At 44.3% G+C, this 15,706-nt stretch overlaps 1 protein-coding gene across 3 annotated transcripts in view; it reads left to right on the top strand.

Annotated features, from left to right (window-relative positions):
• The first annotated feature begins 8,922 nt into the window (after positions 1-8,922).
• The window catches only part of NFATC2 (nuclear factor of activated T cells 2), a 139,137-nt gene continuing 132,353 nt past the window's right edge, over positions 8,923-15,706 (top strand). For all 3 annotated transcript variants that reach the window (XM_044297594.1, XM_044297595.1, XM_044297592.1), the window contains exon 1: positions 8,923-9,163. Coding sequence is in view for 1 of the 3 variants with exons in the window: in XM_044297592.1 (XP_044153527.1) it covers positions 9,097-9,163 (67 nt within the window). In the remaining 2 variants the exon portion in view is untranslated. The remainder of the gene's footprint in view (positions 9,164-15,706) is intronic.

Genomic DNA, 15,706 nt, shown 5'->3' with positions numbered 1-15,706 from the left:
CTCTTTCTTGTAGGTCAGGTGGAGTCCGGATCCTGGCGGAGGCAGTCTGGCGCAGCTCCTGTAGTTTCAACTCCAGCCGCACAATCTGGTCGTCCAGGCTTTCGGAGTCGGGATCGCTGGTCTCCGCTGTCGCCGTCGGCACTTGGAAGGTGGGTGGTTCGTCCTGAGCAGCCGCTGCAGGCTCAGGTGAGGCGTCCGCTTTCCTCCCTCTGCGGATATTTTCCAGGGTAGCTCGGAATCTCTCGGCATCCTGAAGCTCACGGACAGTTTTCTCCCTGCGAGGCAACTCAGGTGAGGGCCATGGGCTAACCCTCTTTTCCACCACTGTTGGTTGCCAGAATACATTTGGGCCAATGAAAGAGCCCCGTTCCTGGAAGGCATGATGGGCCGGTCCTGGAGAGCACACAGGTTCGTGCTCGCAGCCAGGGTTGTCCTCATCAAGGTCCCAGTCCTCCGATTTCTTTTTCGGACGGGACACGGCAGTGGCGTAGGGGCCTCGCAGGCCCTCAGCAGGGGTAAATTCTACCTCCTCTCCCTCGCGGAGGTTATGTAAGCGTTCTGGGAGGTAGCTCCGCTTGACGGACCTCCTATTGACATATAAGTCTCTTCCAGTCAGGTAGTCTTTTATGAAACCGAAGCCTCGGTCCTTGTCAAAGGCCACAACCAACCCCATTCTCCTTTCCAGGCAGGGTTGTGTGTCGGTGTGGCACTCATGAACGGTCTTTGCCAGTTCTTCATAGTATATCTTGGTTTTAGTTGTCTTCTTTATGACGGCCTCCCGGATCTCTGCCATCAACGCTGACCACTTGAACGAGGGCTGGAAGAAGTCTCTCCAGGAGCCATAGTAGGTCTCCGGTTGTGTCCTCGGTGGCGGGCAGGCGGGTCTCTCCGGTCCCGGAGAGTAGGCCGGTGGAGCGTCCTCTTGCTCAACACCAGTCACATTCATGGTTAATAAATCAGGCGCGGACATATCAGCAGGAAAGTCCTCACTCCTCAACATGCTCGATCCTTCTCTGGAGAGCGATAGGGTGGCGCCAACAAGTTCAGACAGATCCTCCCATTGCACTGGGAGGCCGCCCCCCAGGTACTCCAGAAGGGGGGAGGCGGAGTCCATTACAGCAGACATGCAAATGTCCAGACAGGGCGGTGGCGCCAGCATACAGCCTTCCCGCACTTTTAGCAGAAGGCGCCAATTTTTCCCGCCAATTTAAGATGAAGATGACGCAGCAAACAATTTCAATCAAGCTCAGCGGCCATCTTTGAGCAAAATAGCTGTCTATTCACTGACAGCAAGCGGTGACTTAAATAAGTAGAAAACAGTCCACACAATGCTATTTTCACACCGCAATTATTACAGTTCACTTTGGCCCAGCAATTTTCAATAAAACAATTGGGGCATGTCACTTTAAGACAATTTTCAGCACACAGTTTTTAAATCCGCTATGGCGCAGGAATATTCGTATCCTGTTCGTGACGCCAATTTATGCAACACGCCAGACCTGCAGGGTATGACGAAGTGAGGTCACGGTTATGGGCAATCGAGGGTACTCACTATATTTGAAGAACCCTGGGCAGGCGCGTGGCAGTGAAGGAGAGGTAGACACGGTTCCTCTGGGGCACGCTCTGTATATAGGGACCAGGCCTGATGGTGGATGAGGTGCCCTGGATGTTACAGGTATTTTGTGTGCCTGGGGCAAGGTCCCTGTGGTAGTCGTGACGCCAGTGCCTTTGGACGGTGGCACACCGGTTAGTGGTTGGAATGATGGAGGTACACAAGTATATGGTGAACCAAACGTAACTTTACTGGACAATCCAACTTTGTACAGCAGGTGTAGTACAGTCTTTATATTACAGTTCCACAAGGGCGCTCATTCACAACAAGGCAGGCAATAGTCATGCAAGATACGCAGAGGGTAAACTTTACAAGCACTCAGCAGCAGGTTGTACCTTTCCTCAGAATCAATGTACAGTGTCCTTTCTAGAACTCCTGCTCTGGCTTTATATCTCCCAAGGCCCGGATGCCTAAAAGGGTGGCTTAAATCCTTGGTTACTTTCCTCCTCAGGTATTATACTCTTGCTGCACTGTCCATCAGGGTTACTTAGCTTACCCTGGGTCGCCTCCTCCTATAAGGTGGATAACTGTAGGTTTCTCCCAGGAGGTTGGATCCTGCAACTGGGGTATCTTCAGAGCTAACTTAGGCTCTCTTGTTCTCAGGCAGGCTGGAGCTTCTCAACAGCCTCCTGGACATCACTAGCAGCCAGGGCTATCCAGCTGCATGTCAGGAGCAGGCTTCTTAACCTCTGTCTTCTCAGACTCCTGACTCTGCACTAACTCTCCCTGTCTAGGCCTGGACATTTATACTAGGGGCTCCCTATCTCCCTCTAGTGTCTGGGATGTCTAACTACACCCAACTAGGCCTGCTGTTGCATCATACAGGGGTACATTGCATGTAAAATCACATTAAAACATACATTAAATGGACAATTAAATATAACACTTCTGTTCCTTGTGAGTGGGAGTAACGCGCACACCAATTGACCCTTGTGTAGTACCCACCCCTACCTAGTGGGACACTACAAGATGACAGCCCCTAAGTTTTCAGATAGGGAAAAATACTGCTGTAAAAATCATAAGCAAGCATAACAGCTCCCAAATGGGTTGGCATCTATGAGAAACTGTTTGTTTCCTGTATTGAACACTGCTCAATATACCGCTTTGATGCCCTACTTCTCCATGAACTCTCTTTTTCATTGTGTCCAATTCTTGCGCTCTCTTCTCTTTCTGCTGCTGGCTGTGGATGGGTTTTTCACTCTACCATTCTTATGACTCTGTTATATGTGCCGATGATCATTGCCCCATGTAAACATGGCACTGATCTCCTAACAAGGAAATGCTCACTTGTCAGGTGGTTGTATCTTTCATGTGGCTCTAAAGTTCATCATGTGTTAGCAGCCCATCGTATTCCCCCGACAAATGAGAGCTGTATGGGGACGAAAGATCATATTAACTCAACATGATTGCTGCAAGTAAATGGCACTTAAAGGGGTTATCCAAGACCTATGACGCTAGGGAGCCTCGCTCCCGTCGCGGCCTGCTATTGGCTGGCCCCCAGACACCAAATGTTTTAATCCGTGCGATGGGGCAATGCGGTGGCAGCCATGCGGGCATCAGAAGCGATTCGGGTGCTGGGGAGCGAGGTAAGTACAATCTGTGTGAGAGGTCTAGGCACATGGGGGGGGTCATTATAGGTCTTGGATAACCCCTTTAATGAGTACCAATGGACATGCAGTATCATTAATCATTCTAAATAATGCCTATACAGATGAGATAAGCGTCATCTGAAATTGGCAATTTAAACCAACCATTGTTGAAAAGATTAGCAGGATGATAGCAATGGCCGTGGGCAGACTTCCATCCACCAAAAAGGTTATCAGTCAATTTGGAAATTGTGTGTGTATTATAGATGTATGGCATGACTGGCTGAATTCCGTCAATCATTTGTCACCTTGCTGAAGGACCACAGAGCCTTTAAGAAACGGACTCCCTGGTTGGCTAGTTTACTAGTACGTGTTTTTGTCATGTGTACAGTATTTTATGGCATCACCTAAATGGCTCCACAGAGGGGGTGTAGCAGACAATGGTTGCGAAACGACTGTGCCAATCAACCGGATTGACTTTGCGTATTCACCTTTTAATTACTATACAGGGATCTGGACTTCACTGCAGAGGAGCCACCAAGCCACTATCACTTGGAATAGCCCTGGTGTGATTGACTGCTGACCCACGGGGATCATAGATAACGATCTGGGGCACCGAGGGAACAGGAAATACAAGTAGTCACAAAACAGGCAGAGGTCAGGGCTGGCAGAGTTTGTGCGAATCCATGAAACAATCCAAAGGTCAGAGAAGGAGGCACAGGATCAGTACGTGAACAGGCACAGGTCAGGAACCAGATTCAGGAAGGTAAATGCATAATAGCTCTTTAACAGGCTCTAGCTAGAGAGGCCTAGAACAATCTATAGGGATCAATTTCTCAGGCAAGGATGAAAGGAACAGGCAGGTATATATAGGAGCAGCTGATTAACAATTGGACACAGTCCATGCAGCATCATGCAGCACCATGCAGTAAAATGAATATAAGCCCTAATTCGCACATCAGCCATGAACCGCCATTGAAACAGGGGGTTCCAGGAGTCAAATATGTATGGCCTATCCCTCTTGAATGGAACTGAACTATAGTACTTGGAACAACCTCCCACATGGACCAGAGACTATTTCATAGCCAGTATAGTTGAGATAAGACATATGTCCAAGTTCAACCAGGAGATGGGAGATGATGTGACTGAATGGAAGGCATATGAGTACATTTTAGAACTTTACGTCTACCACTACTGCTGTGCCAGACAAACACTTAAGGGTAAACACAGTGGTCCCTTCATTCAGATGATCGTCATGGATCTCAGGCACCCAACAAAAAAAATGATGGCCTTTCCCAAAGATAGACTTTGATCCCTGGAAATTCCCTTTAAAGGGATTCTGTCACCTCCCCTAACCCAAAATCCTATTTTAAAGCAGTCATGCAGCACAGCTTACCTTGATTAGGCTGTGCTCTTCTATCTTGTAATCCGTCCAGTAGTTTCTGTGAAAATCGACTTTTATGGTTATGCAAATTAGCCCTGAAGGTGCCCAGAGGGGCGTTTTGTTCCCCTTAGTGAGCCCAGTAACGCCCCTCTTACAGTGCCCAGCCCGCCTTCCTTCCTACTGTCTAACCGCCCCCAGCCTCCCACAGCCTCTCCTCCCCCTCCCTCACGGCCGAACGAACTCTCGCACAGGCGCAGTACCCACTGAGGGCTGCGCCAGTGCGATCTGCAGGAGACTGAGGGCAGGAGCTTCATCCTCGTCACTGGGCAAGCGCCGATCCCAGTGATGTCCGATGCTCGCTCTTCCCTGCTGACTGAGGGAAGAGCGAGCATCGGACGTCACTGGGCTCGGCGCATGCCCAGTGACGAGGATGAAGCTCCTGCCCTCAGTCTCCTGCAGATCGCACTGGCGCAGCCCTCAGTGGGTACTGCGCCTGTGCGAGAGTTCGTTCGGCCGTGAGGGAGGGGGAGGAGAGGCTGTGGGAGGCTGGGGGCGGTTAGACAGTCGGAAGGAAGGCGGGCTGGGCACTGTAAGAGGGGCGTTACTGGGCTCACTAAGGGGAACAAAACGCCCCTCTGGGCACCTTCAGGGCTAATTTGCATAACCATAAAAGTCGATTTTCACAGAAACTACTGGACAGATTGCAAGTTAGAAGAGCACAGCCTATTCAAGGTAAGCTGTGCTGCATGACTGTTTTAAAATCGGATTTTGGGTTAGGGGAGGTGACAGAATCCCTTTAACAAATGTGATCAATAACACTTGAGCAGTTTAAAGCATAACTTCATTTTTTTTATTAATTTCATAATTCAGCCATAGACGTGAAAATAGTGAACCTTTTAATATATGTTATTAAACAAAAGTGCCAGTTTCTGCATATTTTTCAAATCCCTGAACTCTGAGTTGGCCAATCAAATCTGTATAAACGCACAGTCCAATGAAGTCTATGGCGACTATGGTGAGGGTGATAATGATTTGGTAAGGCAGACAGATGTCAGGGAGACCAAACAAGAAAGAGCTAGATTATCAGGTGGATATTATCCTAGCTCTGGGGTGAGATAAACCATGTCTGGTCCCTCTCTGCTCTGTCTGCTGTAAGCTGATCGCTCTTGTGTACGGACTTCCATGTATGGATCTGATCCGTACAAGTCTTTGTTTGCCTGCTCGCCGTCGATCTTGCATCGGCGAGCAGGTGTAATTACAGCTCCGCCGTCCCACTCACTTCAATTTGTGGCAAAATTCTGGTGTAAAGTGAGCCAAATAATAGGTGGTAAAAACTTAAAGGGGTTGTCTCACTTCAGTAAGTTGCATTTATCATGTAGAGAAAGTTAATACAAGGCACTTACTAATGTATTGTGATTCTCCATATTGCTTACTTTGCTGGCTGGATTCATTTTTCCATCACATTATACACTGCTTGTTTCCATGGTTACAACAACCCTGTAATCCGTCAGTGGTGGTCCTGTTTGCACAGTGTAGTAAAAAACATCAGCCTTGCTGGTGGCGGGGACTGAGGTAGCACACATAGGCTGGTGCTTTTTCCTATAGTGTACAAGCACAACCACCACTGTTGGATTGCATGGTGGTATTAACCATGGAAACGAGCAGTGTATAATGTGATGGAAAAATGAATCCAGCCAGCAAAGGAAGCAATATAGATAATAACAATACATTAGTAAGTGCCTTGTATTAACTTTCTCTACATAATAAATGCCACTTGCTTTACAAGGGACTATTATCGGGCAGATTATTGGAAGCGATCATTCAAACGAATGCTCGTTCCTGATAATTGGCTTGTGTAAATGAGCCGCTGATCACCTTATGAATGAGCATGATCGGGTGAAATTATCATATATGCTGACACCAGAATCATTGTTTTTGCGCAGCAGATTGTGCTGTGTGAACAGCGATCTACTGCCCAGAAACTGAATATGTATGGGGACGAGCGACTGCAGTAGCGATTGCTTGTCCCCATACATTCGAGGCGTTTACTGTATCTATGACAGTCTGTAGAAAAAAGACATGGATTGCACATGTACAAGCCATGCATTCATTTATTGCTTCTCAGCATAATATACAAACATGTCCACAAGATTGTGATCAAAATGCATAGGCGCACTCACCACATCAACGTGGCCTCTTTCATGTGGGTCCTTACTCTAATCTGATGCATTGCCACTTGACCACTGTCGCCACAACAAAGCCCCGGCAGGTGGCAAGACCCAGCAGCCCAACAACATGCCTACTGTCAGGCTAAGACCCCATCAACTCATAGGCATCATGCAGCTCTACCCCATGTGAACAGATATCAAAAGCTCACTCTTCCATGCAGTCTAAGAAACCAGGCTGAGACCAAGCGTGCATTAGCCCTTATACAGTCTCCTGGTAATTATCCCTACTCCAGTTTGGTACAGCGCCACATGGCAACCACCTGTCTTTTCAGTTTTACGGATTGGCATGATTGCTGCATGTAAATGCAGCTCTCACCTTCTCTGACAAGCAGGCAATTATTGGGAATGAACTGTTCCTTCCCGATCATTGTCTGTTCAGTTGTGGAGTGTAAATACACCATTAGACTAAACAGTCTAAAGGTGCGCCAGATTTGCTTTCTGCCACCATTAGCAAAGTGTATCTCAGATCTCAGCAAACAGTGTCCATTGCAGTCAATGCGTTGCCCTGGTTGTGGACTGTGCAACAGAGGTCTAGTCGTAAGGATCGAGGAAGCGTCAACTGTGATTTTGTGAAGAGGACCACTGGGACACGGCTTAGTTAAAAGGTTATTCCGGTTGTCCCATATCCACAAGATAGTGGATAACTATAAGAGTGGTGGGGGTCCCATCGGTCACAAGAATGGGGACTCCATACGCCTCGGAACACCACAAAATGAATGGAGAGGCAGGTCAGGCATGGGCACTGCTGCTCCTGTCACTCCATTCATCTCTACTGGAGTTTCTGAACTCTCCTAGAAATCAATGGAGTGGCAGTTTGCATGCCTGACCTGCCACTACGTTTAGTTGGGGGCCCCCGAGCGGTACAGGATCCCTATTCTAATGATCATGTGGGTCTCAGGGGTAGAAACCCCATGATCTAGTAGGTATCCCCTATCTTGGGAGAAATTTGGAGGGTTCAGGGCACTGTGTGTGACTGTAAGCAGCCAGCCCCACACAGAGCCCAGGAACCGTTCTTGATTCCAGAGACAAGGGTGAAAGAGCCGCCATCCATTGAGTACCATGGTATGTAATTACTGTGCCTTCTACTTGAGTGAACGGTAACCACTTAGAATTAAGCCTCAGCGCAGTTTTATTTGTAATAGCCATGATATGGAATTGGGCCGTGGGTCACCATGCCATTTTTGTAATACCTTCCAGCACCAGCAGGTGGCCCCTATATATAAATAATAGGAGCGCAGAAAAAGTGCCTATTATATAAGAAAATAATGATGTTCTATTTATTACATTCCTTCCTACTCCAGTCTAGTCTAGAAACTGTCTACCAGTAATTGTGAGCCATGAAATCGTAGTCAATAGTAGGAAGCTACTGTTAGGGTAGGAATAGTCCCCCCTTACCTATGGGACCCCTGTGCGGCAGCAGAGGTGGTGTATGAGATATGTCCACCCCCGTGTGGGGGCGCTGTACAGATATATAAAAATGACAAGTGTATTGAGCTACCCCCCCTTGTAGTCCAGCTTTTTTCTTGTATAGGATACGTGTGAAATCCACTTATAATTGTCTCCGAATTTGTAACCTGAGGGGAAAACGTTAACAGTCAGACGCTGACAGCCCGGCGATTGTTAGTTAACCCTTTTTACTGCTAGATTACAGGTGATGTAATGGCACTGCTCGGCCTACCAACGCTAATGGACCTAAACAGAAGCTGTGCTGTGCAGGCAGTTTTTATTAGCATGAGTACACACAACATTTTTTCTCTCCCTCTCTTTTTTCACAAATATATTACTGGGTAGTTTTCCTCCTCTCTCCCTCATAGCTCAGCGCTCAACAATTAAGCGCTTGTACTGCTATACTGAGAGAGCCTCAGAGAGCTGGCTTGGCCCAGGGCTGGGAGACGTCATGGATTCCTCAGTGTGAAGTTTGCAGGAAAGCCCTCAGTTTAGAAGATGGAGCAGATCCAAACGTTCCCATAGCAATGGGATAAACAGGAGGAAACAGTGAGGGAATCCCTTTATTCAAACACTATAAACACTCGGAGTGGGGAAGGAAGTAGCCTTTCCCTCTCTAGTAACCTAGATCATAGACAACTGCTCTCACTTCATGTCAAGCTCTCATCCTTGTTGGTTCCTCTCCTCCGAGTTCCTAAACTGAAGAGGGTCTCCCTCCCCCTCCCCATTTTTTTTCCTCTCTCTTGACAAGCAGCATTGGTTTACTATGAACCACTGAAGATTTTTCTTTTATTAAATACCAATAATTTTTTTTTTTATAAAGTATTTTTCTGTATTCAAATGCAGAGAGAAGCAGCCTGCAGACTAGCACAGTATCATCACTACATAATGCGGTCTATGGATCAAGGTACGTCAATGTCTAACAAGGGGGCTGGGATGGGAGCTGACTGGGTGAGCCTGTACGCAGGTACCTCTGTAGTGTGGGTGCTATTATTTTATGTGAATATATATATATATATATATATATATATATATATATATGTAATTCTAAGCGATTATAGCATTGTTGGCAAAGAGCTTAAATGACAAAAGCCTACACGTATGGCTAGCAGTATCATAAAAATGTTATTTAAAGAGGTCAAAGTATTTTTTATAAATGTTACTCCTATGTGTATATATGTGAGCGATATACTTACATTATTATATATATTTATATATAGCTGTACACTTCTATTATATATAGCTATATACTTTATACTTACATTATAATATATGTATATTTATATAGCAGTACACTTCTAATATATATATAGCTATCTACTTTATACTTACATTATAATATATATATATATATATATATATATATATATTTATATAGCTGTACACGTCCATTATTTTTATATATATATATATATATATATTCACATATACACACACATACAAACACACATATATGTGTACAAATGTGTGTAGATTTTGCACCCATATATAATTTGTATAATTTGTGTGTTTGGTACTAATGTGAGACAACATGAATATCCTACAGCACACCTACCATAATCAACTACAGTGATGGTGCTTTCACTAGAACTTGAATGCACTATTTAGTAATACGTAGCCCTGTAGACCCTGATTTGTGGGAACCTGGCAGACATGTAATACATACCCCGATTCGAGTGAGGTACAACTGAAGACGAGGCACTAGCATCCGCTGTCTCTGAACGTAACAGACACACAGCTATAAAAACCCACAATAAACAGCATAAAATATTAAAAATGAATTAGCTCTTAGCTGCGACTACCGGCAGCTCTGCTTTCTTATGCATGGTCAGGGTGTGACACAACATTTTGAATAAGTCTGACCCAGTGACTCTGAAATGTATGCACCCAGATTAAGCACATGTTGTGCATTTACATGTCAGAGCCTCAGCTAGTCATAACTTACAGAAATGCTTTGCAATTGAATATTGACATTGGGATATAACTTCATTATATATATATATATATATATATATATATATATCCCTCATGTAATTATTTTGCAGTATACTATACAAGTAACCGTCTGATGTAAAGTAAACAGTAGGTAGATAAATGCAGGAGCCCTGGTGATGAGGGGGACACAGTACACTCACTTGTGTGAGTTCTTGTGGCGGCCGGTCAGAAGTTAGCGGATAATTACAAGAGATTTAGTGTACACAGCAACCAGTCTGGGTTTACAGAGTAAACGTACATCACATTGGTAGCTGGAAAGAATGTCTTTTTACCATAATTAGGTCACCATCAGGCAGATGCGAGAGGGAATTCCGTTTGGGGAAAAAAACACCTATTAATAATAGTTTAGGGTTTTGGCTATTGGGGCAAGTATGGCTGCCAGGATTCTCCCACTCGCTTTCTGAAGGAGATCCAACGTTATCTGGAAGATATGACTCCAAGCCTAGGAGTTACCCTGTCGAGGAGATCCTCTGCACCTCACAGACCCATTTCCATGAGCTGGTCCCTGTGGGCCAAACAAAGTGACTCATTTTCCTGTCTCAATACACAGCGGAGGACACTGTGCGTCTTATTATATAGTCATTTTTTGGGATTAGATCATAAATTTCACAGGGAAGGTTTTAAAGAGACATTTCCCCAAGTATCTGCTTATAGTTGAAGTGTCATAATTATAGAACTTTTTACAAATAAGGAAAAAAAAAAAAAAGGCTGATATATAGCGACCACCCAGGGTCTATTCTATATAGTATATACAGTATACATATAAGACATTCCATTCAAGGTAGGTATACTGCAGAGGACTCAAGGACAATGACACATCTCAAACATGTCATATCACAGCCATAATGGCTGCTATCTTTTATTATATTAGAAAAAGCATTTATCACCTATCCACTGGGCAGGTGATAATTCTAAATTGGTGAGGGTCTGGCAACTGGGACGCCCACCAATCGCCAAAACGGGAGACCCCAGTGAGGCTCCACTCAAACTCCTCCTAGCTGCAGTTGGGGTCCCAAATTCTGGAAATCTGTGGGGTTTACAGGGTTTACAGATGACCGATGAATTGGCTATATACAATATATCTATATATACTCTGGGGCCTTATGTGAAATTCTCCCTTTTATTACTTAAGGAAGGTATTCTCTTACTGTCTCTTTACAAACCCAAATATATTCTCCCCAATGACAATGGTTGAAAAAGTATGTAGCTATGGTGGTTGTGCTAGTGACTAGACCCCACTGATCTGACGTTTGTCCCCTATTGTGTATTGAAAATATTGTATGGAATACCTCTATAGTTAATATTATTATTACTTTCAGACAATGATTAGAGGAGAACAGATGAATATTTCAGATTAACATTCAAAAAGTACTTGTAACAAAATAAGCGAAAGAAAATCCAATTGTGTGACAGCGAAAACGCCTTTACTAATATTCTTCTACGCCAAAGTCCACCTATATGGGCCACAACAGCCCAAGTTCATTCATATGGCTGTATGGATTTATATTAAAGGGGTGATTAATACTAATAACCTATCCTCAGGATAGATCATCAGTATCTGATTAGTGGCTGTCCGACTAGATGGACCCCTGTCGAACAACTGTTCCAGTGAGCCTCGCAGCCTCTTCCTAGGCCACTGACATCACATTCATCGGTCACATGGCCTAGGCGCACCTCAGTCCCATTCAACTGAATGAGGGTGAGCAGCAGTACCAAACACAACCGCTATCCAGTGGATGGCACTGCAATGTTATCTGTGATACTCAACGAAGCGCTGCAGCCTCCTCAAACAGATGACAGGCGGTAGGTGCTAGGAGCTGGACCCCCACCGATCAGATACTGATGACCTATCCTAAGGATAAACACTTGGAAAGTCTATATACACAGTACTTAAAACCTGTTCCATGTTTAAAATTCTGCTAGTGTATCGGGGCCTGAACTAACATTTTACCAGTCTGCCCTAACAAAAGTAATTCTATCACAAAGGTCATATCAGGTCATACTCTATACATAGTGGGCACAAGTCAGCCCTCAAGCTGTTCAGACCTGGCACGAGACTGTAATTTGAGGAGGGCAGTATAATAGGGTACCTCACTAATTCTCCTTTTATTGTGGCCCAGAAAATATTTAAGTAGCACTTCAGCTCTGGAGCTGACATATTATTGACCAGCGGTTAGTTCTTGCGAGGTGAGTGAGAGTTCCCTTTTAGAAAAGGTTGCTAAATTCTATGCTGTACTTAGAACCAGGAAGCCTCGTGCGCTCAAACCTTTAATGGATTTTATGCCTTCACTAGAATCTGCTATGGGACACAGCTAAATGCATGCCTATATTCCCATCTTTTACATACAACCCAAAAACGAATCCTGGACTCTGATGTCCGGTAGGCAAATGAACGACATTGTATAGGCAGGTTTGGGCATTTTAATTGTCGAGAAGGTCCACAGGCTTGAATTTCTTCAGCACAGCCAATACTGGTTGCAGAAGCCTGATCTCCAGACTCAAGGAGGAAAATAATTCATTTTGGCTACGGCCACATAGTCAGGTTTCCTGATGCAGTTTTGGAAGCCAAAACCAGGAGTGAATTCAAAAAAGAGAAGTTGTATTAGTTCTTTATACTTTCTCAACTTTTATGATTTTAAGTCATTACTCTTGACTTTGGCTTTCAAAACTCCATGCAGAAATCTGACGTGTGGCCATACCCAAATTAAGTTATGCCCCAGTGACCATTCAACAAGAATGTTCATCCATTTCTGTCCGATTGATTTCAGCAGGATCACCTAGCTTAAAGATATGGAAATCTCTAAGCAAAGTCTAAGTGACAAAGTGTTCTGTAAAGTTTCACTACCCCTTCATCAACCCACAATGGTTAAGTGTATCTGTGCATGTGGTGGAGTTTTACACTACAAATCCTGGGGCAAATGTAAAGCAAAATCCACATGTGGATTTCATCCCTCTCCTTTGAGAGTGGCAGAATCGCAGTAAAAATCTGTAGTAGAAACTAACATTCTGAGAATATAAGGATCTGTCCTGCTGGTCAATTTCTATGCAGAAGGTGAAAATCCATACATATGGCTTACTGGGGGTGCATTTATATAGAAAAGGACAAATTTAACCGCAGTTTTCTGGGGCAACATACACGTGCGCCATTTTTAACTCTCATATCGTTCCCCTAAAAATGTCTGTGACAGCTTTTATTAATGTGTTGTGTATAAACCATGTACTCATGTGGCTGAAAGTAAAGAATCAAGCCTGAAAGAAAAAGCTGATGCTGCATTGTATTAAGTTGTGCATTAAAATGCCACAAGGGGGAAACCATACACTGACATGTATGCTCAGGTGTTGCTAACCACAGTAGATACCATAACTAAGGCCTCGTTCACATTTTACGTTTCCGTTTGAAGTCCATGGAAAATTCCGTCATGTTTCATCTATGAAGGATCCGTGTTTGGTCCGTCTAGCACGCAAATATGAATGAGGCCTTGCAACTACACACAGAGATGATGGGATATCAGTCTCGAAACCACTGTGAATCTACATAATTTAAAATACAGTCTGCCTGGGATTTATTACAGGAAGTAAAGCTTAAAGTCAGGCAAGCTTAAAATCTGACTGTACCTAATATGTATAGTCAACATACCTGGTGCCCTCTGTTCCTCCCATGCTGCCTCTACTAGTCCATTTTGGTTCCCATTCAAGATGACTGCCACCACTTCAGTCTTCCCCTTGCAATATAGAAAAAGTCTAAGACATGCCCTTTCCCTTCTCCTACTGACTGTGGGTACACCAACATAAAGGACATAGGCACTATGTCCATCTGAGAGCAGTGAAGGGTGAGGGACGTGTGGTACCAGAAAAAAAAAAGCAGCATGGGGGGAATCGAGGGTACTTGGTATGTTGACTATACGTTTGTCATGCATTGTCAAATTGTATTGTGGTTGAGCAATGGTGGTCGAGAATTGTGCTATTTCTGTGTCTATGTTCATGGATATCAAGTGCTGTCTGTACCTTGCTTCATCCTGTATGTCTCTTCATATAAATGCACGGACACACCCTTTAAAGTATGGCCTACAAACTGATGTTTTCTGTGGTAAACCTTGTGAGCATGAGCAAGGCACAGTGCAAGCTGTGATCATGTCAGGTGCCCAGGTAGATGATGTTAAGGACAACCTTTATCAGTATACTATCCTTACCAATTGTAGAAACCCGTGTTCATCCGTTTTGTGAACGGCTTGCACAGTCGGTAAAGAGGAGGTTAAGTTATCGGTAGGTCATACACTTTGATGGCTTTCCATCTGACTAATGAGAGAGGCAGGAAGGAGACGGGAGTACAACCTGTCACTGGTGAAAAATCACTACTGCTTGCACGACTTTCAAGTAAATTTATTCTTCACCTCCCTCTGCTCTTTGAATCACGAGATAAACCTCATGGCAATCACCAGTTGACCTTCTTGTATTACCTTTGTTGGTAGTATTATACTATTTTTGTCCAAAAGATGCTGAAAGAACTTAAAGCAGCTGTAAAAATAAGCCAGGAACGGATCGTGATACAGAGATGCTAATATGTCACTGACAAGGGGGACATCAGAGAGAAGAAAGATAGAAAACAATGACATTTCCTCCTCCCAGGCACTGAAATATGGATTTTATATCATTTAGATACTGGCAGAGTCGGTAAAACAGCTGATACTTATTAGTGATGAGATGAAGGCCTGAAATTAGTCAGACTCACTGACGGTCAGTTGACATGACTTGAGACACATTTACTTGATATTCACAAGTCATGTGTTTTAACTTAAGACTTGGATATTTTTAGCTGTGCCTGGTGCCAGTAACACACAACAGGCAAAGCCAAAGGGGTGCCAGAAGGCTCTTACTCCTAGGTTTCCTAAATCACAAGGAAGAAGCGTTTCTACAGTCTCAAACTAAATATCTCCAGCTGACAGAGCCAAGCCTATCCCTATCACACAAAAATCACATATAAAATAAGAATTGACAGAACTGATGTGATTTTTATGTGCTTAATGCCAGCAAAGATTGGCAAAAGGAGATAGGTCTGCCCTGGCACGACAGGACTTATGGGGGGTGCAATAAGTAAGTTCATATTTCCCCAACAAAATGGAAACAATTTTGAATTGCCAAAGCAAAGTACTTGCAACTCGAGCTGAACACGTCATCTGTCACAAGTTGGTAAGAAATGTTAGACCAAAATCAGGGGGAAATTTTTTTGCTTTGATTCCCGACTTTATAAACCGCCTGTCCTATGTGTATTTTTACCATATTATAGGACAAATGTGCACATAATGGTTGTGATCATAAAGTGACCACCGTCCGTGTGGTTAGGTTTCAGTGTAATGAGGCGGTCAACTTCAGCACGCAATGCCGGCACAGATAGTACTGCCTGTGTTTCATTGTCAGTCATGTTGGCATAGGCAGTACCGCTTTCAGCAGCGGGTCC

The sequence above is a fragment of the Bufo gargarizans genome, chromosome 6 (assembly GCF_014858855.1).
Source record: "Bufo gargarizans isolate SCDJY-AF-19 chromosome 6, ASM1485885v1, whole genome shotgun sequence".
Taxonomy (NCBI): domain Eukaryota; kingdom Metazoa; phylum Chordata; class Amphibia; order Anura; family Bufonidae; genus Bufo; species Bufo gargarizans.
Note: the sequence above shows the minus strand (reverse complement) of the source record. Positions and strands in the feature narration are given on the sequence as shown.